Source organism: Haliaeetus leucocephalus, unplaced genomic scaffold, assembly GCF_000737465.1.
Source record: "Haliaeetus leucocephalus isolate CR32 unplaced genomic scaffold, Haliaeetus_leucocephalus-4.0 Scaffold339, whole genome shotgun sequence".
Lineage (NCBI taxonomy): Eukaryota > Metazoa > Chordata > Aves > Accipitriformes > Accipitridae > Haliaeetus > Haliaeetus leucocephalus.
In genome coordinates, this window is record NW_010972775.1 from 6,123,777 (window position 1) to 6,150,802 (window position 27,026).

The following is a 27,026-nucleotide window of genomic DNA, read 5'->3' on the forward strand; positions in this document are numbered from 1 at the left end:
ATCTCTGTGTTCTTCTAGGTAGTAGTAATTATGTAATCTAACATGAGTTTTCTCTGATATTCCTGTTGCAACCAGATATCTTTTCTAATAGACATCCTGTTATTCATTTTTTCTTTGTCTTCTGTCATTGCTTATGTCTTTCAGACATCAGATTATGAATAGAACAGAAACTGCTGCAACCATCCCAGATAGGACTGGGATAGCTCAGTCTCATTTTTTTTAAAACATATTGTGTGTACTTGTCTTTGTCAAATTCTTTCAATAGGTAATTTATTCATTTTGGCCACGTTTGAAATTCAGGACTAATTATCATGGTTTTGACACAATGCATCATACTGTCAGGATATTACCACTTAATACCCATGTTTTGGAGAACTACATGTTGAAAGGCATTTTCACCAAGTAAAGATAATTGTCATGGTTTAACCCCAGCCAGCAACTAAGCACCACGCAGCCACTCATTCGCTCTCCCCCCACCCAGTGCATTGGGGGAGAAAATTGGGAAAAGAAGTAAAACTCGTGGGTTGAGATAAGAATGGTTTAATAGAACAGAAAAGAAGAAAAGAATAATGGTAATGATAACACTAATAAAATGACAACAGTAATAATTAAAGGATTGAAATGATCCACAATGCAATTGCTCACCACCCGCCGATCGATGCCCAGTTAGTCTGCGAGCCGCGATCCCCCCACTCCCACTCCCCCCAGTTTCTATACTAGATGTGATGTCACATGGTATGGAATATCCCTTTGGCCACTTTGGGTCAGGTGCCCTGGCTGTGTCCTGTGCCAACTTCTTGTGCCCCTCCAGCCTTCTTGCGGGCTGGGCACAAGAAACTGAAAAATCCTTGACTTTACACTAAACATTACTTAGCAACAACTGAAAACATCAGTGTTATCAACATTCTTCTCATACTGAACTCAAAACATAGCACTGTACCAGCTACTAGGAAGACTGAAAAGACTAGACCAGCTGAAACCAGGACAATAATGGATTTAATACATTTTTTTCCAAAGTGTGTATTCTGTAACAGTTCGAATCAACAGTTTGAAAGGAAAAAACAACTTTTCAGAGTACAAAAGACTCTTCAAGTGCTCAAATTGTCTTCCAATTATATTTTACACTGATTTTTTATTTTTTTAAAATTCCTTCCAAGAACAGCACTTTTTTGTCTTTGTCTTAAATTACTTGCTCATTGTGGAGCTGGTTGAGGATTAACTCTCTTTAGACCTGTGGAATACTGCTCAATTAAACATTTATTTTAATCTAAAAATGAAATCATCTCTTCACTTTTTGAAGTGCTCTGTATCTGCTCCAGCTAGATGAAGAGAATGGAAAGACTTTCATTAATTCCTGTGGTATTTGGATCAGACCTGTAGAAGGCCAATGTAAACAAAAGACTTGGGTTTCTCCGTAGTGCTGTCTTACTGTTTGAATTTTATGTTCTGCTCTCCTACCATATAAGATAATTGTATTGATTCTTTCTGTGTTTTCTGAAACACAAAGCTCCACTGGCAAAAATGCTTGGCCTTGTCTCACCTAACTACATCTTGACCTAGATTCCTTCTGTAGTCTGTAAAGAGAAATGATAATTTTCATCTCATCTCTGGGCAAATGCTTAAGAGGAGAGGGAAGATCCTATTCCAGACGCGCCTATCTTTTTTTGTTATCTGTAGAGGTGGTCAAGGTGAAATGCTTAGACTTCTGATTTTAGATGTCTGAAAGTAGATGAGATTCATCTCATTGGAAAATCTAATAGCAAAATGAATCTCCAGTTCTTTACATAGGTACCCCTCCCCATCTTAAAAAAAATGTTTTGGTAATCATCAAAGAAAAAAAAGCTGACAACTTTGTAAATTAAATTACTCCTGCTCAAGCTGACATCAATATTTCTTACGTTGCCAAGGTAAACTCACCTGTATTTTGTTTAGCAGAACTAGAAAAACACTTACCTTTCATTGTAGAGTCTAGGTGCCAAGGATGTCACATGAAATTATGATTTTTGTGACAAAAGCAGATTTACACCAGGAGCTTGGCTAAGAATTACCTTTTTTATTCCCATTAGGCTACCAAACAATATCAGAAAGTAATGAATTTTGTGGACTACTAAACTAGTGTGGAGTCTGCAAGTTAAAACATTTTCTCTGTTGCTATTATTTTATTTCCAAAAATATGTTTTCCTTTCCAGTTTCTCATCTATTTCAGTAATTGGAATATGTGTTTCAGAAGAGTGGGAATATGAGTGACAAGGAAGAAATAGCTGCTGCGATGTGTTGGTTCACTAAAGTTTCAATGGTTGGTTCAAGTTGGTTCAAAAAGTTTCAATGCTGTGTCTTCCAGAGTTGATAATTCAGAAGATCCAGTGTATGAGAGCTTAGAAGAGTTCCATGTTTTTGTCTTAGCCCATATTTTGAGAAGACCTATTGTTGTAGTAGCAGACACAATGTTACGAGACTCAGGGGGAGAAGGTAAGAGTTTTTCATTAGAAATTTATGCACCTATGTAAACTGAATCAATCGTCAAACCAAAGACCCAACTGTAGCATATCTGAGTGTTTATGGGATAGCTGCTGCCTTTTTCTGAGAGGAAAAAAAAAAGAGCAGAATTATACTCAATCCATTTCTATTAGATAAAAGTAATAAATAAAGGATAATTATGTAAGTCTCACTGAAAATCTGTTTATCCTAGATATTTACTATTAACTTAATAATCACCAAATTACAGAGCACAATACACTTCTTACTGGTCTAGGTTAACAAGGTTCTAATTTTGCTGTGTTATTTTGGTGCCCCATAAAACTCTGCATAAATCAATCTAATCTGACTTTGAAAAACTGAATTTTAACTGTGTATATCTTGGCTTTTTGTTTTTACTAACTCCTTTGCAGCCTCCCATTCAGAATTTTCTAGAATGTTATGTTCATTTTGCACATGTGAGCACACAAATGTTAGATCCACATGTGGAGCCAGCTGGACAGCTGTCTGAGCAGGACTTGAATGATGAAATTAATCTCTCTCACTTTTTACCATGAACTAATAGAATACTAATTAAGGATAGTATGATGTTTAACTAAAGGGAAATGTTTGGTTGATTAGAGGGGGATTTTAAACACATGATGGAGTTTTACAGAAATTTACTTCCACAGGAAAGTGCTGGGTAATTGCAGTTTCCATTCAAATTGTGAACTATAAGTAATGGTAGTGATTACTTGTAGTAATTACCATTCCTACAAGTAACATTAGCACAATTGTTACATACAATAGAACCAAGATTATTGTCTGTTCTTTGACATAGTTTTAAAAAAAAAAATCTCACTTTTCTTTACAGCATTTGCACCTATACCATTTGGAGGAATTTATTTACCACTTGAAGTTCTACCTAACAGATGCCATTGCTCACCTCTTGTGCTAGCCTATGATCAGGCCCATTTCTCTGCTCTTGTTTCCATGGAACAAAAAGATCAGCAGAGAGAACAAGGTATGCTATAAACACAGCAACCCAAGGGTATATACTAAATGCAATGCACAAAGTACTTTCTTCTACCTGTAGGTATATTTTTCTATTAGAAACGAAACAATATCCACTAAATTTTATTGCTGCATTCTTAGGAGTTTAAGTGGTCTAATCACGAGACTAGGAGCCAAGAATTCTTCAGTCCTAATCCTTGTGCTATCACTGCTTTTGGCACTTAAACCTTTTCTGTCAGTTCCGTATATGTAAATAGGTATAGTCATAGTTACCTACTGTGCTTCTGGGTTCTTGAAGGCCTTTGTTAATATGAGTTGGTAAAGTGTTTAGAAGATTGTGATACTATTGAAAACTCCTGTAATGGAAAAATATCTCTTCTAGTGTGCTAAATGTACTTTTCACATTTAAAAACATGTAGTCGAAATGCTTTTGTCTTATCATCTTGCTGTATTCTGTTTTACTTCGGAACAGTGACAACAAAGTCTGACCAGATATTTCTGTGTGAAGTTTGAGCTTCCTGGACATGGGATTTGGAGTGACAAGAGCTTCAGGACTGGATTTGTTCTTGCATCAGTAGCCTAGGAGCTAGCTATAACTGCCCTTATTTGGAAGACCTGTTTGCTTAATAATAGAAAGCTGTGAGATGAATTCCTATCTGTCTTTACTCCTTTTGTGGGGAAGTGAAAAGAGTTTTGCCAAAAACAGGGTGAGGCTTCAGAAAAATTCAGTGGAGTTTTGCTGTTAGGTATGAGTCCTCCTTTTTTTTTGCCTGATGACACTGCAGAGGTGTTTTAAATCCCTTACAAATGCATATACCTGTAAAGTAAACAAGGAGTGTGTGCTGGTTTTTGAGATCTCCTGAGTGAATTTCATTTAGTCCTCCTTCCTAGAGAGTAGTTTAGAGGCAACTAAATAGCCTTCATTTAATTTCCTAACCCTATTTGCATTTCATCTGGTTTTGGATGTATAGGGCATTTTCCATGCTTATGAGACAGTCAGCATGCTGTAGCTGTGCAATGTAGAGAGCAAGGTGTTCATTAAAATGATGCAAAGGAGGAAAGAAATGCTCAAACAAGATTTTGTTGTAGACATCTTCGTGCAAGAATTTGACATCTAGTTAAGTCATCCTTGGAAGGAGCAAAGAGTTTTCTACATGAGGTTGTGTGACATGGGAAACACTCTACAAAGGGTTGCATGTGGTATTGGCAAACTGTGCTGGTGAAGAGGAGACTGAATCATAAGACAGAAATGGATAAAAAGGTTGATCTAGATGTCACATATTCAATGGGAAAATCAATCCAGTCCAACAATTCAGCCTTCAGTGGCACATAGCTATTTCAGGGATTTGTAGTAGGTGCTTGACAATAGGTCTGGCCTTTGCATTATACAGTGGGACATTGCAGCTGCCTTCCAGCCCTCAATCTGTAGAAAAGCGGCCCTTAAGGAAAATGCTTTTCACATAGGAACCATTTCCAAAGCAGTACACTGAGGTATAATGTGAAACACCTTGTGAGAAATGAAAGTCTGCAAAGCAAATTCATACCATTTTAATACAGTAATGTGATATGAATTAAGACAAAGTTTTGGAGAGCTTTTTTAAGGATACTGTTTCACTGTTGATGATTGCTGATGATACACTGCAGCCAGGACTGTAATGTCAGCATGCTATTAAGTTAGCAGCTCCTGCATATAAGTCTATGTTACAAATTGTAGAGTTGTCTTGTTGTCATGGCTCCATGTCTTTGGTCTTGATCCTTTTTAGGTCTGAGTTCTGTTGGTGGTGAAACAAGACAATTTCTGGAGTAGGCAGAGTCCATTTCTTCCTTTCTAACAATTGGGATTGGAATAATATCAGTAGACTGATAGTAACCTCATTTATTTCAGGCATGTCTACCTGCATTCATACAATACTTCATTATCACAGGTCTTATGTGCATAAGTAGTTTGATTGAATACACAGAACTTTATCTACAATAACTTTGCAGATAGGGTAACCACCACGCACCAAACCTTTTGCGATTGTGGCATCCTCTAAGTGACAGGATTGACGAAAGGTAGTGAGGGAAACTACTGTCCAGCTGCTCTGACCCTACGTCTCAGTATGTGTTAAAGTATTCAGTGGTGCCACCTACTGAAATATTCCTAATATTACAAGCCGGGTATTCCTGTTAATTACACACTGCAAGATCTTGGGTTTGATAACAAGGTCATACATTCGATTTCTTCCACAAGTGCTAGCAATAATGTTTAATATACTTCTTGTGGTTAGAAGCTGTCTTTCTGTTGGATTTTCCTACACATGCAGTCACACAGGAAAGGTACTGGGAGAGAAAAAGCTACCAAATATCCAGCACAGCATCAGTAACATTAAATATTGGCTTTGTTCATGTATAAGTTCATCCAGGTTAATTACAAGGGTTGTTGAATCAAAATAGTATTTTTTTTGTATGATCCGATTTTACATGTTTTACTGCAGGGCCTTGAACACACAGGCTTCAATTCTGTGGAGCAGCAGAGAGCACTTGGCATTAAGTTGGGGATGAAGGGAATGCTTTAGCTTTCAGCTGCCAGGCTGGTTGCTGTTAGAGACTGCAGCAGTCTAACAGCAACCACAGCATTGCTATTGTTCTTCCAATGCTGTGACAAGAAATAGATTGGCACAAGGATGCTCTAATAATGCCTATATTTTGTACTTGTCAGCATAGAGATGTTGGCAGCTTTGGCACAGAGGAAGGGAGAGCCACAATTGTTAGAGTCAGAAAAGAATGGCACAGATGCCACACAGTACATGGCCAGATTTTGAACTATCAGAATGTAGCTGAGAGCTCTACAACTTCTTAAAAGGAGCATCTCTGATAGCCAGGCCATTCACAACTCATAGGGTTTGTACTCTAACCATGTAACCAGATGTCAGGAGCAGCATCTGAAGCTGTCTGACTATTGCATGTACATACATACATGTTGAAGCTGCTGAGAAGCTCTCTTGTGGAGGAGACAGTATGTCCTATATTTGTGAAATATGTGTGGTCAAGTAAATGCTGATGTGAACGCCTGAAGTTCTGCTTTGGCATATAGTTGTTTATCAGATCATTTTGAGCACTACTATAAATGTATATAAAGAGAGAAAACATGCTAACATCCTCTCGTCTAGAGAGGATTTAAAACACATTTTGACACATCTTCTTTTCACCAGCACATAGCTGGCATTCTGATGGTTACTGAAGGCCCTCTTGTTTTGAAATCCACAACATCTGATTAAAAATCTGTGAATACTTCTGTATTCATGCAGGCTATATTTATGCAGGTGTTTTGTATCTTTGTTCATAGAAAATAAAGACCAGCTCTCAACTGCCTCTAAGACTGCTTCATTGAACTTAGAGCTTCCCATAGTCCCATGCTTTGACAGTCAATCAGCAGTGAAATGGCTGCCCACAATCAGTTTGCAGTAATGAGTGTGAGAGGTGTGACAGTGGTTTTTAAGAGCAGTATGTCAGTATCTGTGTCAGCATTTTATTTGACTAGTATTTTCAGAAATAGTTAAAGTATTCTTCTTTATAGAAGATTAATAATGACATTTGAGGCATGAAGATGAGTGCTAGGAAACATTGTGACTTCACAGAAGGCAATACACCCAACTGAGGAATGGCATGGAAGTCCTTGCTGTATGTCTTAAAAGTGCAGTGGACAAAATAGCTGGTGTTACTTTTGACGTATCCTATCTGTTGGCATTAGGAGTTGTAGACTGAGTTTCAAATAGTGTGGTTTCAGCTACAGAGCATCCAAAACCAAGTGTAACCAAACTACCTCATCAAAGTTGCAAACTCTGCTGTGACTGGGCATCAGGAAGGTGCTACAATCTGTTGGGTTTGCTTTAGAAATGAATGTGATGGATCCTGCTTGCAGTCCTAACACTAAAATACTTTTCTGTCAGGAAAAGTGGGGAAATCCTACAAGAAACCCCAGCTATCAAACAGAATTCCCCAAGAGAGAGGAAAACTCTTGCAGTGAAGGTAGAATTTTAAAACTCCATTACTTTAGCAGATAATTTTTGCATGAAGATGGTAGAGCTTCATGCAACTTCAGACTATCCCTTAGAATGAGTATACAGTTTCCATTCAACTCAGAGTTTGAAAAATAATAGTTAACAAATTTCTGTGTGAAGAAGGAGACAGTATGTGTCATAATGTGTACATTAGTTAAGAGAACAGTGACATGCTATGGGCAATCAGCTCTAAGCTTTGTTTTGTACCTCGATATTAAGATTTCAATAAAATTGAGTATCACTAAACATTTTTAATAGGTGTATTTTCAGTATCAGTAGAAACAGCCAGCTTTAAAAAGGATTCCTTTAAAATTTGTTTATAAAAATGATCATTTATTGAACTATGTGAAAACTAGTTAGTTTCAATCTGTCCTTAGAAAAGAAACTCAAATTTACTTTTTGAGGTTTATATCCCAAAGAGACTGATTCAACTCTTGGTGACAGTTCTTTGGTCCACACTTCTCAACATCACCTGCCTCAGGATCACATTCCCAGTTCTCTACCAGGCTGTACCTGTAAGGTCAGGTGCTACCAGAAGTGGAAGTAGTGTGTTGTAAACTTATAATGCTGGTCTTTTCTAAGTTGCCTTCTTCCTTTAAACAGCTGATACGTTGCATTGTAAGGTCAGTTGTAAATCCAGTCAGTACCTGCTAGTAATTCAGTTAATTGGAGAGTATGTGTTTTCCTTGGGAAACATGATCAGTTAATTGTGTTCTCAGTTATTCCCACCCCTTTGATGCAATAATTTCATTGAATGCAGCAGGGTAAGCCCTCGTATTACACCAACGAGTGTTAAAAAGTGTGTTCAGTTGTCAACTCTGCTGTACATTTCTTATGTTCTTGTGCTTCAGGAGCTTGCTTTACAGTGTATTTTGAACTTTAGAGTTAGAGTCTCTGCTACTTATTCTCATTGAGTTTTTTAAGGAGCTAAATTATCTTACAATATTAATTTCTGTGCTTGCATTTTACAGCGGTATCTGCAACTGAAGTTGATTAATCTCCAGCTGTTCTATACTATATTTGCAGTTAATATGTGGAAAATAGTTCAAGAATTACCAACTATAAGCAGTAGGGGGCAACGTTTCCACAAAATTTGTAGAGATTTGACCTTTTTATTTCCAGTCTGCAAAGATGAAAATACATATATACTTTCTGCAGCTGTCAAACTGTCTGAATCAAATACTGGCTTCAACATGTTAATCTAAAATGCAGATTAAATTTCCTGCATTCTGCTAGGTGAGGAAAAATATTTGACCAAAAATGCTGTACCTTTGTTTTGACAACGTATGTTTTCTGAACTGCAGAAAATATTATAAACAGCATATAACCACTAAGTGCAATCAGTTTTCAATAATTCAGTGCCATGGTGTTTGGGTGATTTCTCCAGGTTTCCTTGTCCCTTGGCTTTGCTGGAATGAATACCTAGGCAAAGTCCTTAAGGGTTCTAGTATAGAAAATTAAATTCCTTGATTGGTTGTCAGAGGAGCAGCAGTGACCTGCACCATGCTGAGGATCCCACCCAGTCCCGCAACACCTTTTTTTTTTTTTTTCCGATGAAATGGAAGCAAATTGCTGGCTTTAATTAAAGCTGAGAGTGTTTTTCTCTTAGTTTCTTGCTGTTGATGAATGATAGACAGTCTGTAAAATCAGAGTGCAGTCCCTGCGTGCTGAGTATAAGGCAGAGTCATTAAGATATGTGTCAGAAGGCAGAGCCCTAGCAGAGAGGGGAAAGGACAGAAAGAGCCAAAACAGCTAGGCAGTAATGCTGGGACATAACAGCAGTAATGGTCATTTCACTACACTCAAGACAGGCCTCAAACTGACCTCTTAACCCATATATATGTTAATCTATGCTCCTCAATTATGTTATTTCACAGTTTGAGTCCGAAGTTGCTGTAACTGCATTTTGCTTTGTTTCTTAATGCTGTTATCAATATATTTTTGTTTCTTTGACAGTGGAAACAAAAAGGTACTAAACTGAAAAGACAAAATAATTAACAAGTATGTGCATCTGTGTGAGACAGGCAGGAATATTTCAACTTCTTATTGCTTTCTGCTATTCTAATGGCTCTGTCTCCAGGAAATGTTTATTGTGCATTACAGAATGGCAACCTTGTTCTCCCAGAGGTCTCCCCTCCTCCACAGGTGACTGTCTTTCACTCCACGAGCAATCAGTGTATTAACCTCTCCCTCTCCTCTTCTATTGCACAAACATCAAAATAGGGAAATGGAGCCCGATATAAATCATTTGTGGTGCTCTGGATGAGACAGTTCTGCAGCACACTCAAATTCTGCCCTTCTTCTTCAACCAGTTATGCTGCTTTTCACAGCTGAATCATTTTTTTAATCGTTTTTGTTCCCCCCACCAAAATCCTTGTTTCTTCTCTCCTTTAGCGGTGATCCCTCTGACTGACTCTGAACACAAGTTACTGCCTTTGCACTTTGCGGTCGATCCTGGGAAAGACTGGGAGTGGGGAAAAGATGACAACGATAACACCAGACTGGCCAAGTAAGACCTTTCTGTAACTTTAGTGTTAAGCAGTAAAATGTCTTGAGCCATACCTGATTGAAGTATTGGGAGAACTGCTCACAAAGAGGGCTTTGTTCATGTTCTCTGGTTACATGGGAGAAGACGTGGGTGGGTCTCCAGCTGACAGTCACAATTCAGGCTGCTGTTACATCTCTCCCTGTTAAGAAGTATTGCTTTTTCTTTCAGGCTTTTTGACTGTTTGTTCCCTTCTTTTTTCATCCTTAGTTTGATTCTGTCTCTTGAGGCAAAGCTTAATCTTCTACACAGCTATATGAATGTAACATGGATACGCATACCATCTGAGACACGGGTAAGGTAAACTTCCACGTCGGTCTAAACAAGATGAGAGATACAAGGCACAACAGGGTGTTGTGTAGGGACTGGCCAGCTGCCTGGAAACACCTCAGTGTCCTAGCAGCAGGGACAAGTCACTCATGGCTCATTGTCATTACAATCAGGCTTATAGATTTGTCTAGTAGTTTTAATAACACAGTTGCTTTTATATCTTTTGCAACTCATACTCTGTTCTGAAATGTATTTTCTAGCTTAATCTTTCTGTTACTTATTTCAGTAGTTCGTGTAGTTCAGAAAAACCTTAAAAGAGACCTTTTCTCACCATTGTTTTCTCAGAACTTTGGCTTGCTCTCCTAATGCCACTGTTAGGTCACCAATCCCAAGTCCTTTCTCTTTCTGAGAATACATTTGCACCCCTGGACAGCTCCCAGTTTAGAGTGGCTGACAAAAGTCCACAGACTGGCAGTGAACTGGAGCCTGGTTCTTTCAGAAAGCTATTTTAGAACCATGCCCAGCTGACATCTAGTCAGCTGCAAATTTCTCTGCAAATTACATTGAATAGATTGAGGGGTTAGTCTGGAGGCAAAAGGTTGCTAGGAGAGGATGGAGGTGATTTAGACAGCCTACACAGATGGGATTTGAAAGGAGGAACAGAACACAAAAGGAGAAAGCATTTAACATGCTGCAAGAGGGGAAACATCCATTTTTCTATGGTTTCTACAGTGGTAGCTACCACATCAGAAAAAGGAGAGGCAAAATGGTCCTGTAGTTGTAAGCTGTGAGCCTAAAACTTGTGGGACCTGGGCTACCTCCCTCTGCTTCACACTTGCCCCATGAGCATGGTCAGGTCACTTTAGCACTCATTTTCTCATTTGCCAAGTGGAGATAACAGCTCTGCTCCTGACTGGGTGGTGTAGTGCTCAGGGATTCCAGAGAGAGAGAGGACATTTAAGTACCCAGGGACAAGAAGTAGGCATGCATTTCTATACTGGAAGTACATACATCTCCAGAGCTTTTTTTTTCTATTTTTTTTTCCTCTTTCTCTGAATCATTATGGTTAGTTAAATGTTTCATATTTATATCTAGCACATTTTAGCTTCATGGTGCCTGAAAGCAAGACTAAGTTTTGCAGGAGGAAATGAACAAAGCCACATTTTAAAGTATCCTAGGGTCCTCATTATTGCATTTTCAAGAAAGATGTTTTATCACCTTACCTAAAATATAAATTGGAACTCAGACTTCTGACACCAGTTTTATCTGGATTGTATTTCCAATAAGAATGAATACACCTCATTGTATTCCTCAGTCTGCTTGCTGAAGTTTAATATTTCAGGCAAGTTGTTTAGCTCTGGTGCATTGAACCTTTGATTTTTATGCACCAGAGACCTGAACAATGAAGAAATCAATTTAAATAAGTTGGTTGTTGAACATAATGAATTTTGAAGTATTGCTACATACAGGTTTGTGTGCTGCATCCCCCTCACAGCTTTCAGCAGAACCTCATTTCCCTTCCATCACGATATTATCAGTTTCTTTCCGTGCTCTCTGTCTCCCCCCCTGGCTGAGAGGCAGCCTGTATTGTAGATGCTTCCTACTGAATGGCTGATCTCTGTATGCTGGCCAGCCACTTAGCTGGTCAACACAAGCAGGGAGGTTGAGCTGCAGCCTTCCCTGCAACAGGAGCACTAACTCACATCGCTCCATTATTCAGACACTGATTTTCACAGAGCCTCTGAATGACTGACCTCTGTTCTACAAATCTGCTTGAAATGAGCCAAAAGCTACTGTAGGAACAAGCAAGATGTGTAGTCAGCACAGCCAAATAAGTTTTATTTGGTGAAGAAACAAGTCTAAAATGTCAGTGCATAAATTAAAAAGTACATTTAAAATCAGTGTTAAAATCTATGTTGGATTTGGGGTTGGTTTTGCACCAAGACCCTGTATGAAGCTGATTTTGCTGTATCTAATTATAATTACTTTTCCATAGCAGGCCCCTTTGGCTCAACCAGAATCCCCTACAGCTTCAGCTGGGGAAGACGTTCAGTCTCTGGCTGACTCAATGGACTCGGACCGAGACTCCATCTGTAGTAATTCCAATGGCAATAATGGCAAAAACAGTAAAGAAAAAGAAAAGGACAAACAGAGGAAAGATAAAGACAAAACCAGGACGGATTCAGTTGCCAATAAAATAGGAAGCCTCAGTAAAACCCTGGGAATTAAACTGAAAAAGAATATGGGTGGTCTTGGAGGCCTGGTGCATGGCAAAATGAGCAGAGCCAATTCAGGGAATGGAAAAAATGGTGACGCGGTAGAGAAAGTCAAAGAGAAGAAGTCTAAGTCTCGAAAAGGGAGCAAAGAGGAATCTGGACAGTCTGCGAGCACTTCTCCATCTGAAAAGACCACTCCATCTCCAACTGACAGAGCTAGCAACTCACCCATTGAAAAGATGAACACTAAATCCTTCTCTGACAAGCAGTCTGATCCATGGAAGTACAGCACTGATGTGAAACTCAGCCTAAATATTTTGAGAGCTGCCATGCAGGGTGAACGAAAGTTTATTTTTGCTGGCCTTCTTTTGACCAGTCATAGGCATCAGTTCCACGAGGAGATGATAGGCTATTACCTGACCAGTGCACAGGAGCGTTTCAATGCAGAACAAGAACAGAAGAGAAAGGATGCTGAGAAAAAGGCTGCACTGAATGGGTCATCTAGTAGGAAACTGGAGCCAGAAGCATATTCAAAAGAAAAGTTAGAAACATCTCCTCAGGATAGGGCATCACCCGTCTTGCCTCAAAGCCATACAACTCAGCTGGTTTTAAAATTTAAAGATCGCACTAGTCCCACTCCTGGGTCATTTTCTTCACCTAGTAATAGTGCTAAGAAAAGTGGACCCATTCCAGTATCTGCCCACTATAGCCATACGCCACCTGTTCAAAGACAAAGTGTCATCCATTTGCATGATGTCAACTCCAAGCCATCGAGCTTCCAAGATGATACCTACAAGCCAGTGGTTGGCACCTTAAAAACCTGTGCCACCTATCCCCAACAAAACAGATCACTGTCTTCTCAAAGCTATAGCCCAGCCCGGATATCCGGTATCCGTACAGTGAACACAGTGGAATCGCTGAGCTATGCCATGCCTACTGAACACAAATCTCAGACATACACAAATGGATTCAATACCGGCGATATTAGAGACTGCTTAGAATATGCTGATGAGGATGCTCCTCAGACCTGGTTGAACAATGATAAAAATCAAGGCAGAAGCACAGTTTGCCCATTATATTCCATCCAGCAGAACCGCTGTAAGAAGGAGAACTGTTCCTTTTATGGTCGTCCTGAGACTGAAAATTACTGTTCATACTGCTACAAAGAAGAGTTAAAGCGCAGGGAGAGAGAAAGCAAGGGACACAGGCATTGAGGATTCTTCCGTGACTACTTAGTTTTACCATTTTCTTACTTACAAAGTAAACAGTGTTGAATTGCAGTAAAAGGAATCCTTAAAAAAAGAATAAAGGATTGATGAGTAAATAGTGTCTAGCTTTTCGCTTTTCTGGGGCAATGAGGAAATAATAAGATTAATTTATCATAAAAAAATATTATTTTCCATTTTGTCAGTGTCTTTTTTACATATACTGGTAAGCTGAAGGGTTGTTTACTCCTTTGTCAGTGCTGTGTATATGTTTGGTCAAAAATTTACTAATGGTGCCTGAATTTACACTGACATCACTCAGGTAGTAGAATGATAGGGAAAAGTCATAATACCGGAGATGTGGTGTTGTAGTAAGGTAGTATCTGCCTTGCAGACATTTGAAATTCTGTAGCTATTATGAGAGTATTTTTTCCTTGATAAAACCTAAATTTTTCATAGCCTTTTTTTTCAGGAGGGTAGTGATTTTGCATACTGCACATTTTTAACATGGCAGCATATTGCATTACTACTAATGTTTGTACTCACTTCAGTCTGAATGATTCTGGGAAAATGGGAGTGAAAGGTCTGAATTCATGAGGGCTGTAGCTCTTCCTGATTTTAAGTTCTTACCAATTATTTCTACATTTCCATAAAAAAGTAGATTTGAGCCACTTTTATTTGTACTGAATTTTTAAACAGATTTTATAAGAAATACATTACGACTTGCAAGACTTCACGTTGCAAAAAACCCCACACAGTATAGTTTTGGGCACCTGAATTTCAGTAGTATTTTCATTGCTGTTAAAATTAAGAGAAATTTTTAAACAAAATTAAAATAAAAAAATTCTATTAAATGTGGGAAATTTGATCAACAGCTAGGAAATTAGGATCATTTTAGAGCTGAACGAACTGCTTGTCAAAACAAATGTATTGCATCAATTGATTCCCTTAGCCATTGCATGAATTTAATCATTATATATTTATTTCTTTCTCAACATTATCGAGTGATCGTTACTGCAAATGTAACTACTTCTGAGCCTTTCTTGAAGACTGTTGGCTCCACCTATTTTTTATTCTTCTCCTAGAGTGAGTTATGTACCCACCAGGAGGTTCCAAGATGGCTATAAAATACCTCCAATATGAATGGCAACTCCTAGCACAGATTTGCACAAGTCTGATATCCAAATATTTACATAACTATTTGCAATATTTTTAAAAATAAAACTTTCCTTATAGAAACATTTCTGTAAAGCAGACACCACAAATACTGTTACAGTAGATGCGTGACATTAGGAAGTTTTCTTGAATATAGTACTTGCTGGCTTTGCACCCCTCCAGCATCAACTGGCATAATGTAGTAAGAATAGATATTTAGTGTTCTTACACTTGTAAGCAATGGCTCATTACTGTTTACCCACATTTTTTTTTTAAAAGAGCTCATTTTCCACAAATAGGTGAAGTACTGCCTTCAAGACTGCTTACTCTGCCACCTAAAGGTGCAGAACATGAGTTCTGCCTTACTCATTATGGAACAGCACTTTTCTGGCCCACACAGGAAAGATTCTTTGCCAAGGAATCTTTGTTTCTGATTCTTTTCTGCTGTACCCCAATTTTTACTCTTGACATGGGTGGCACCATTTCACTTGTGTACAGTTAATCCTAGTTAGCCTTGAAACCAAGCCTGAAATAGCCTGTGAAACAAGATCCACAAACTTAACGCTGACGTGTACTGTCTTTCAGGAAAAGTATGTAAGCTTTTGCTAATGTCCCACTGAAATTTGTGGAACTGAGCACATACTTAAAATTGACCATATCTTTAGGTTTTCTGCTGAATGGGAGGTTAAAAGAATAGTTTCAAAATAAGTCCATTAGCCACTCCTAAAAGGTCATGGTCTTTGCCACGTTAGCTGTTCCATGAATCCAGACCTGTACTTCGTATTTCTTGCCGTATACTGAGCTTACACTGAATGTTACTGAATTTGCATTCCTTCATAAAAGGGAATTATTGGTATGCATAATGAGAGGTTAAAACTCCATGTGACTTCTGTCCTCAAGGTAAGCACATTCTAAAACCCACGTCTCTGGTTGCGTACACTGGAAAGCAGTGCCCATTTTTGGTTAACTGTTGTGATTACATGTAAGTTGTCATTGCCAAAGAAATCTGTGACTGCAGATTATGCTAAAACAAGCCAGATCATGTTAAAACAAATCAAATATCATACTTGATTGTATTTGTTGCTGAGACTGAGAAAACTGACAGGATAAAACTTTATGAAAAAAAAGAAATATTTAAGAATTCTTAGAGCCTTAGAGTAGCAGTAGTATTTGATACTCTGAGAATTGCTTCTATGTGAAGTTGTGCTTAAGAAATATTACATTAGCAGCAAATTACATCAGCCCGTGTATTTAAGTCAGTTGTATCCTTTCTGAACGAGGAAAAAAGTAACAGCACATATGTAAAAATAAGCAATTACCATGAGAATTTGCAGTTTCCCATTTTTCAAAGGAGTTGTTTCTATAATATGTTTTTAAGATCTACTACTCACAAAAGAAAGAGGTTTACAGCTGGTCAATATTTAAATAAATTACTCTCTTCTAAATTATTGAATAGATTGTACCTGTATGTTAGATTATTTTGAAAAAGTAATTGGTCTTCTGAATAATAATGGGCTTGCCTGTATAGGATACCAAACTTCAGTGTTCACTATCATCCTCGAGTCACTCGGATATTTCCATAAATATTTACCACTATTGGACTGCCCATTTTAAAGTATCTGTTGTATGAAATACTGACAGAATACTTTTTAGTCGTGCCTGTTACCTCAGAATCCTTTTCTTGGTATTTCTTTGAATAATTTGCTTAATATTGCTGTTTTCTTTTAGAACTCATCAAATATCCCACTATTCTCTTGTCCCTTAACATTTAATATTGGAAAGAAGTTGCAGGCCTACAATGCAATTTGCCAGTTAAAATCTACCCGTCTTCCTAGTAGTTGTCCTTTTTTTCTGGATAAGTAATACTGTGATTTTTTTTTTTTTTTTTTTTTTTTAGTTTTTGTTTGGTTTGGTTTGGTTTGGTTTTTATTTTTTTATTTCTGAGCTATTTGTGGCAGTTGTCTAAAGGGGATACCATAGCTGGTTTTAAACAGTCCAGACATGCAGAAACAGCGCCTCTTCCTGAAGAAGTGATTGTCCCATTAAAAGAAGAGTCTAGCTATAAGAGGAAATTTTCTACCTATTTTTTTCAGAGAGAATTCCCAACTGCTCCTGAGTTGCATTCACTAGCACTGAAAGGAGTTGTGTCATTCCTTAGCTAGGTGTGAGAGGGAATAATCTTCAAATGTATTTTTCTGTTGCACTAAGTGGCTAACCTTTGACTGCTCTTTTGGTTTATTTTTCCTTACGCTGAAAGCAAATGTAGCCCACAGGCCAGCAAGTCCTTTGCCATGCCTGATCTGCCCTCTCTAAACCTTTCAGAGTTTGTTATTGTTACCACTTAGTCCCAGCTGTACAGAAAACAGTTTGGGTTTTGGAGGACCCTATTCGTTTCTTCTGTTAGCTTAAGTAGCTGCAATATACATGCATATTTTTGCATTTGTATGTGCTTTTTTCCCCTCTTTCCTTGATAGTGATTCAACAGTTATCACTGTTGTCGAGATTTCAAAAGTACAGACGAAATCCTGGGTAGACTACACCTTCCCAGAACAGATCCAAAATCATCGGGAGATATTTAGGTTGGAGGAAGCTGGAATTTTTTTAATGTGTGAATGTGCAATTTTTCTAATTTAAAAAAGGCTTAAACCTATTATGCTATTTTTTTACTTTTGTTCATAAAGTCTGATACAAAGGTCTGTTCGTAACAGAGGACACCTGTAATACATAATGGGTTTCAGTCACACTTTATATTAAAGTTCCATTTAAAATGCTTTATAAAGAGTTAATAAACTATTGCTAGACTTTACAAGTATTTTTTCAGATGTGGGTATCAGTTGTAGCATATGGCTAACAAGCAGCTCATTCAGAAGAAGGTGGTGTAGATTATCAAAAGTAATGAGATATTTTGGATTTTAAAACAATTCATTAACCTTTTCTTATTGTGGTTCATTAAGCTTTATAAATGCAATGGAAATATAGTGTGTGACCCAGCTTTCTTTAGCAATTAGTTCCTTCTTCCTAAGTCAAAGGTAACATTAAGGGGATCAGTGAAAGAAAGATGCCGTACTTGGAAAGTTTTGTGTTGCTCATTTCTTAAGAAGTCTAAACAGGCCAAGTGAAGTCTTCAGAGTCATCTTTTCTAAAATTGTAGAACTCATGATGTGAGCAGTATTACTTGATACAGAAAGCACCAAGAGACGCTTAACGTGGATTTGCGCACCATTTGACTGCAGATCAAAGCAGTCTGTTGAGGCAATATCAGTCCTTGTACATATAGGCATATTCAGGGTAATCTACTTCTCGTGTGATGAATGTGTAGATATCAAAAAATGCACAGCACAGATCTGACAAAATACTGCCCTCTAACTCTCTGATTCTGCAAATAGTTACACTGGTGCTCAACTTCACCAATATGAATAGTCTCCCTGATAGCAAGGAGACTGCTTATTTTCAGAAACTTAACATAACTGTTAAGAAAAAGCATAAATGTTTGTGGGATCAAGGCCTGAGCCTTTAGCTAGTGTTTGTTCCCCTCAGGCTGCCTGATGTTACTCTTCCAGTGAGAGAATCGATGAGAATGTTGCCTGAGGAGTACAGGGAAGCCTTAGGCCTCTTTGGGCTAAATCTGCTGTCCTCTGAAGTCTGTGGACAGAATCCCATTAGTAGTGGGGGCCTTAAATCAGGTGCTTCATGGACACACAAAATACTTGCAAGCTGGACGTGAAAGTAAAGTATGAGCTAGTAAGGGAGTAAGGTCTTCGTAACACTGGGAATGTTTTGCACAGGTAAAAAACCCATATGTTAATAGAAGCCACAATAATCTCAAATAAACATAGGTCCAGAGAAGCAAAATAACTGATGCTGATTGTAGATGGCTTTTCAGCTTAGTGTATTCTAAGTCTCTGTCAGTGTATTTGAAGAGTATTTGTTTTAGGGTATGGCAGCTTATGCAGAGGATCACCAAACAGTATATAGCATAGAATTTAAATTATTTCAGTAACAGACACTAGTATCTATTTTAATTTGCACATTAATTTCCAGTGTATATGACTAAAATACTATGTTGTTAAAAATGAGAGGAAAACAACACAAAGGTGTTTGTAAGTATGTTCTGTTTGTAGACTTAAGGCTGTATTATGTTGGAATTTTACAAGCCAAGTTTAAATTGTAATATAGAAATTATTTTTATATTATTTTCAAAATATGCTACAGAGCAATATTTTGCGCCTTTATTATAAACAGGGTCATCATTTTAGTAGGTTACCTTCAGAAATGCTGGTAGAAATTAACGATGAAAAGAAAGCTTTGTAAATGTACTTGTTGTTTCTAACTGCTCTGTCTGTTGTGCACATCTATGTCTAATGCGAGTTGAATATACAGATTTTTAATTGAAAAGCTTTAAATTTTTCTTTATATATTTTGGTACAACACTATCGCTCCCTGTTTAATTCCACTCTTCCTTCCAGTCCCTACCAATAGCCACTTTTATAAGCAGCTTCTGAATAAACATTCATCTGGAAAGTTTTCTTACCAAATGAAGCATTTCTGCGCAGATATTGATTGACTTGGGACATTCATAATACACCCTGAATCCATTGGAGTAGGATTACTTTGCTTCTTTAAAAAACAGAATCAAAAATTTATTATTCCTTCAAAATGAAAATCAAGAATTAATAGTGCAATCATTTAGAATCTGTGGGAAGAAAGTCACTCTAGATCATACAAGTGTCATCCTCTAACTGGCAGATACGTTGTCTCTTTATATCAAATATGCATTAGCTTCTTGCAGATTAAAGTGTTCAGATTTTATTTCTTCATAGTTCTTTGTACTCTACATATCAATTACTGATGAATTGTGCAAAAAAGACTTCGCAAACTAATGCATGTGTTCTTAGGAGTCAGCGTAGTTCTTAAAATTCCATAACTTTCATGGTTTAGTTTGTTGGGGTTGGTTTGTTTGTTTAAGAATTACTATCAAGATATGTACTGCAACCAAAATTTTCAAATCTGGATAGCTAACATTAAGATTCTGCATCTAGGTTTCTCCTGATAAATAGACTGGATTTAAGATGTACTAAGCATCAATTTCTGTGGGAGCAAAAGCTCTTTCTTGGTTTCAGAAAATCAAGTGAGCATTACTCCAACACATATTCAGGGCTTTTCCTTATTAGTCTACACTTCAGTCAATGGAATTTACGTTTTCTCTTCAGTGATTTTTCCATGTGTGAACAAATAATTGGGCTTATTCATAAAGTGATTGCTTGAGTATGGAGAGACTTGCCTTGTACCAAAACACCATATAATTGTCCATTTAACTGTTGTGTTCTTAATGGGGCTAGTGTATTCCACTGATTTCGGGGAGGATATAAGACCTTTTTTTTCTTGGATATCATGATCACTCTGTTTTGTTTGTTTGTTTTTCCTCTCAAGTGAATATGCTGTTCTGATTGTTGTTTTATCTCCCATTACCTGAATGCATGTACTGTACCAAAAGAATTGAAATGGCTGATGCACATTTGCACTGTGGAACACGTGATATGGGTAAAAGCCACCATGTTCCAAACAGCCTTAAAAGTATGACTCTCTGGGGACTGAGAGTCATTTAACTGGATGCAGCCTCTGTCCCACTTCCTCATTTAACCATGACTGTAAAACACTCTAGCCTGCTGTAGTCTATGTAACTGTATGCATATTCATCTGAATAACCTGTAATCTTCAAAGAAATTTTTCTTTAAAAAAATGTAATTCTTTAAGCGTTAGCGTGTCAGGAAGCCTTAGTCAAAAGAGGAGATGGGGTAAAAATAGAGAGATAGTGGTAGCTAGCAGAGTAACCATAGCACCAAAATACTGAAAAAAGGGAAAATATTTAAGATGTGTCAAAAACTATTTCCTGTCAAGACTGGAAGTTTTGTAGATCTTCCTGTACTCTGGGAAAACAGAGAAATGTTGTTTTGCCATTCATCTCTGCATTTAATGTAGTCTCTTACTTTGTTGCAGAGGTTTGCTGTTGGGGAAGGCAGAGAAAAATTGCAGGTTTTCTTCCCTTCTTAAACAAAGCAAATTCTACTGTAGTGGCAAAATCACCTGAGATTGCAAAAATATGATCCAACGCTAGAACTAAACAGTGCCTAACTCCTGGGTGTGAGTTGTCTATTTCATTTTCATTTTGCCCCTTTCAAATGTTTTTTTTTAAAAAGGGGGAGGGAGAGGAGTTTAAAGAATAAGCTTGTACCATAGTGACCCAGTTCTTTCTTTGTTCATGTGAGAAATCAATATAAACATGAAAATGGAATTACAATGGATTTGCACTTTCCCCCCTCAGGCAAGCTGAGAGGTAAAAGCCACCTTTTTAGGTAAAGCCCGTGTAACTGCTTTGCCACAGAATAAAGTTAGAACCCCTTGACACAGAAACTTTGCCTGATGAAGCCTGACAGTATGTCGGGAACCTGAGAGCTGTGGCCAACCTAGCCAAAATGGAGCAAGTCTGGTCATTCTTGCCTTTAAAAAAAAGATACAGTTCATTCTGGCCCGTGGTGTCTGAAGAGTATCTTTGCAGTAAAGATTAAGTGGAACGCTGCCTTGTCATTTGCCTCCAGGTTTAAGTAACACAAAGCCTCTTCCCCATGCTTTTGGTTAAAACACGCAGGAGATGTGGCAGCAAAACATGGCCTCTCAGCCTCAGAGAATGCCCTATGTCTCCTTTTAATAGGCTTGCAATCAGGTATGAATTGAAACACAGCCATGTGGGCGTGATAGAAGCGCTCTTGTCTCTAAACTTTGCAAATTGTGTGCACTTATGTTTTAATACTAACAGAAATTAAGCAATGATTTTATTGTTTATTTGCTCAAGATTCTGAGTACTGTAAATACAGTCTTTGTATAATGCACATAGTGCATGTACAGTACAAAAAATGCTTTTCCCTTGGAGATGCTCAAAGAGCTTTGCATGCACATGATACCAATCTCTGTTCATTTACCATAAGCCAAGGAGAACAAACAGGATTTAAGCCTAGATTAAATAGTGAATGGAATTAGCCACATAGACCTAAGCAGCTAGGGGTTCCCAACCATAGTATTGCAGGCCAGCTTTGACAGTTTTGTATAAAACGCTATCCCAATGATCTAGACTAGTTTTGTGCTATTTCCTGGGGAGGAGCAATTACTACTGTGTCTTTTCCAAGCCCATTGCTCTTACTCTGCTAACTCCATACGTTTGTAATGTGCCGGTCTTACCATGATTCAGCTATGAATCATTTTTTCAAATCTCGTAGAGCTCTTGTTTTCTTACTGGAATCTGTCTAGAGCTTTATTTTGCATTCAATTTTAAGACATAAAATACAGTTAGAAACTTTTCATAATGCCTTGAAGTTGACTGTTGTGTGGCTGAAAGACTTTGTTCTCCTTGGAAGGCCTTGTTCTTCCTCATTGGTTCTTGTAGTTGAATGAAACATTGAAAATATCAGTGCTGTTTACATGTATTTCTGCCATTTGGTATACTTTATCTTTTTTGTTACACAGTTCTGTGTTGTTAAAACCCAGTGCCTCTCAGATGCAGGCAAATCTTGAAGGACAGTCTGAATTATTATACACAAAAGGTGTATGTAGCTAATTCATCATAACTTTACTATTGTATAATATGCCCTCCCCAAATTGTTTGTACATCTTTTTCTGTTCCTAACATTTTTTCTTTCATCTTCTACTTCCTTGGACAAATTCTAAAGCTCTTTGTCCTTAAAGCCTGTGGTAGGTTTTCCAATAAAGAAGATTTGGCTTTCTCAGTTCAGTTTGCATATAGAGTGGCTTGTCTCCCCAAAACAGAATTAAAAGAACACAGATGTCACACCCTTAGTTTATAGAAGTTCATTTACTCGTTAACTTGAGTGTCTCTGTTTAATTATAACCAAAGCTAATTATATAAAGTTTAAAAAATCAGGACAGGTAATATGACTCTTTCTAATAACCTAGCAAACTCAGCATTTTTAAAACAGTAGAAATGTACAATAAATGTATTTGTACTTGAAGTCCATATTTCAAAGAAAGATAGTAGTTGGCTGTCACTGGGGCTTAAGTAAATATTAATAAGGAATAAAGCAAGTCTCACTGATTTTTGTTGGCTAAGAATTCAACTTCTTGGTAGTCGTACCATCCTCATTTTTCAGAGTCTGAGTTTGGGTTTCTTGTTGTCTTCTATTAATTCATACTATTTCAGCAAAGATTGATTTAGGATTTCAATAAACAATATAATAGATGTATCAGAAATTTATTTAAAGCCGAAGTTACTTTTCAGGTTTCTCTGTGTTTGACCATTTTCGTGCAAAACTGTTATCCCGTATAAAAGGAGTAAATTTATCTTTTCCCATTCCCTTCCCTATTCATAATTTAAAGACGCGATTGGTTGCAGTCACTTTTGTCTGCAGACAAAACAGTTGATTGTTTTTAAGCTGACTGCCATATCATGTTTAAATCCATTGCTCAAAAGAAACAGGAGCATTAATTAACATTAAAGGATAATGAATATTTCTTCTTGTGAAAAGTGTGAGTTCTTGAGAACCTTTTCTACATGCAGTTTTCATTCAAATTCAATTTAAATGTCATTTTTAATCTGATCCATACTTTGACAAAGATGATGTGTAAGAGCTGTTTTTAGCAGTTGGATTGTTACTTTGTAAAGTATTAAAGCACTAAACCAATTTTTGCAATAGGTAGTAAAACTTGCTTTTGTTTTGAAAAACTTCCAGTTATAACTGTCGCACTTTTTATAGCAAAACTGTATTTAATTTCTTTCTTTTATGAAAGATTACTCAAAGTAACTGATAGCTCTGTAATCTGTGTGGATTGGCTTCTCCATTATTTGAAACTGAGAGAAGCTATAATGCCTATTCAATAAAATTAACTTATTTCTAAAGTATCCGTTTGCTTGAATTCTTGTTTGTGGTTTTTGTGTACTCTCAGTGTTACGCTGGGGAAACACTGAAGCCTAGAAAAGAAACAAGGGGCAAAGGGCATGCCGCAAATCGGGGGCCGGGGTTAGCTGGCTCATCATAAGCTTTCATTCTGCTGCCATAAAGTTCACTCAGTTTGATTTTGAGATTCATTTGCATAGATTGGATAACTCTGACAGCCTGAAGCAAAAGCCAGAAATCAGGCACTACCAGGCCTGTTCAGCTTTCATTTTTACAGAGTATTCCCAGTTTCTAGGCTCCAAAGGCACAAGGCCTCTCCGTGCAAGGAGGGGCAGCGCTGCCATGCCGCTGTGCTGTTGCAGTACAGGCTGGGCTGTGATTGTCGCTGTTACCATCCTCAGGAAATCTCTGCCTGTGTAATCAGGCAGCAGGCAGGGTATTTGTCAAACAACTGTTTTTGAACTACAGTGTTTCTTTAGAGAAATCCCAAGTGCTGAAGAAGTCACATTAAATGTGTGGTAAGTTGTTCCAACAGTTACTTAGCCATTTTTAAAAAACTTTTGTTTCTAACCTGAATTTGCCTAACTCCAGTTTCTGCCTTTGGATCTCGTTTCAATCCTGTCTGATTGAAGAGTTGTCTGTTGCCCTTGAATTGCTTGTACCCTCTGATGGGGCTATTCCTTAACCATCTCTGTGTCAGGCTAAGCACATCGTGCTTTCCAAGGCTGTTGCAAAGGCGTATTTCCAGTTCCTGGAATGTAATCTTTCTCATGCCTTTTAACATCTCCCTTGATCTGTAGATACCTGAATTAGACTGAAAGCTTTTTGTGAAATACACTCCAGCTCCATCAAGAATTAATTCAGACAGACTCTGCTGCAGACTGTGTTAGACAGCCTCTCTTCTGAATTAGTCTCTGATTCTATGTAAGAAGTGACAGCATTTGCATTGCTGTGCAAGTTTCTTTCCTAACTGAAATTATTGTATATTTATTCACAAAGATGCCTTTAGTCTTTCTGGCCATAAGATGTACAAGTAACTCTCATTCAGCTGTTTTTTGACCTAGTATTTTTCAGAGTCCTTGCTTCCTGAGCTAGAGTCCTCCATCTGGTGAGTATAGCCAAGTTGTTGGTTTTTTTCCTAAATGCCAAAGTTAATTTTGATTGTGTGAAACACACTTTGTTTGTTTGTACCCAGTTCACTGAGCATTCCAGATTACTCTGTATTAGTATCCAGTCATTTAATCTCCTAATATTATTAATAATTCTTTTAAGCACTTTCCCCTGGTGATTGATAAAACTATTAGTTAGTGTAGGGCTGGCCCTCTCTTGAGACAGTGGATTGGTGATAAATTATTTATCAGTTAAACTTCTAATCTTTTCAAGTAATCTAAAAAGATTTGAAAGGCCTGGTTTTTATACTACTGACTTTTTTTATTTTACCTTTCTTTCATTCTTGATTCAAGTTCCATATTAACCTTTTTATTATTGTGCCTGTGTTCACAGCACTTGTTTACCTTGTTCCTGTTTGACATCATCTTGAATTTGAATTGGGGATAAATCAGATAGTAAAATGAGGGGGTGGGGGAGAGAGGATAAAAAAATCTTTGAACATGTCTACCTGTTCTGCAGATCTCAAAGGTTTCCATCTACTAATATGCCAACCTGCCATTAGGATTTCCTTTCTTCCTGGTGCAAACATACTGTACCTACAGGCAGAAGAGAAGCCAAGGGTCAGCGTACCTAACTCAGCAGAGGTTATGGACTTGCTCAAATCTGTGGATCTGCTGAAGAGTTTTCTTAACTAGCACGACTACTTTCTAGGAATATGGTTCTTAAATATAAGGACATTGTAATACTAAATTTATGTGCCTGGCTGATTGATAGTGGAATTATTTTATCTTTATTGCAATGGTACATTAAATAATTCTTGTGTACTCTTTTTGTATTAATTTAAAGGCCACAGTCATGCAATTTGTTCAATATTATATAATATTAATCCTTCTAGAGCTTTATCAACTCCAAGAGGGCTTCAGGAAAACGCCGGGCAGACTTGCTTGCAGAACTGGAATTTACAATCAAGAAACACTTTAAGACTTCCCTGGGGGAAGGACATTAAAGCCACATAAGGCTTTACTTGCTGAAATCTAGCATTGGTTGGCCTTCCTGATTGGCATCCTGGCCAAAATCCAAACATTCAGATTCCCTCAGCTTGTTTTGGAGATTTGTTTCCTTTTCACTGTGTGCTCGAACTATCATGGATGAGTGTTCAGTCAATCCAGAAGTTTGGAAAACAGCATTTTAATTTATGCTGCTTGTTGCTAATCTCTCTTATAAAAAGTTGTCAAATGGCTCTCTTTGGGGTGAAACTCTTCTCTGATGGCTTGCTCGCTGCACTAACCTGCACTGCAGGTGCCTCTGGACAACTGTTACCAGTTAACCATGTATTGGTCTCCTGCTGTGGGGATGCAGGAAGCAGTGTTGGTGTCACATACCACTGCACAGAAAACTGGTGATAGATGCTTCTTTTTAATAGCATATAGTGAAAATTTGATTTCTTAATGAAAAGAGAGGGAAAAGCCCACATCTGCAGAGTGCTGATAAGAAGGAATTCTCCCCAGCCTGTCAGCTTTGTCGTAAGTGATACCAGTTTTCTTCTGTGGCACTTTTTTTCCTCACCAAACTTATACTTGGTTTCTGGTGACTTCAAATCCTATCAAAAAAGTCACATAATTTACTCCTAATGTTGTTTAAATGTAGAAATCATCTTTGCTACAGGATTTTTTTTTTCTCATTTGTTTGATTTCTATGCAGATGGCTCAGTTAAACTCAATGTGTAACTAGAAAACATTTCTAAAAAGCAGCGGTTTTGGGACCCCCCATGTGAGTCAGATTTCTGAACCTTGCCGTTTATAAGATCAATACATTTCAAGAAAGATGACTGACTGGGTAAAATTTACCCCTAGAACTAGAGGGCAGCTCTGTAGCCAGAACTGTTAAAATGTGTATCATATATGGGTTATCTGACTGGATTTTAATACTTTAAATACTGCAGTAAACAACTAGCTTGAAAACAAAAAGGTTTTACAAAATTATCCATATGTAAGCACATACTTTATTTTACGTTATAGAATTGTGTTCAAAACCAGTTTTCTTCATAATATCAGGCTGTACTTTGCAGCTAAACCCTTCTCCAATGAAACAGTTGCTGACTGTTCCACCTC

General features: G+C 37.7%; 2 protein-coding genes across 2 annotated transcripts in view; both read left to right on the forward strand.

The window, feature by feature from the left end:
• Positions 1-13,861, forward strand: part of OTUD7A (OTU deubiquitinase 7A) — a 96,838-nt gene extending 82,977 nt beyond the window's left edge. Inside the window, exons 11-15 of the mRNA XM_010571736.1 lie at positions 2,342-2,469; positions 3,329-3,478; positions 9,906-10,020; positions 10,267-10,351; positions 12,323-13,861. Coding sequence (XP_010570038.1) covers positions 2,342-2,469; positions 3,329-3,478; positions 9,906-10,020; positions 10,267-10,351; positions 12,323-13,756 — 1,912 coding nt within the window. The 3' untranslated portion in view covers positions 13,757-13,861. The remainder of the gene's footprint in view (positions 1-2,341; positions 2,470-3,328; positions 3,479-9,905; positions 10,021-10,266; positions 10,352-12,322) is intronic.
• Positions 1-27,026, forward strand: part of MTMR10 (myotubularin related protein 10) — a 536,484-nt gene that overhangs the window by 259,151 nt on the left and 250,307 nt on the right. The window lies entirely within an intron of this gene.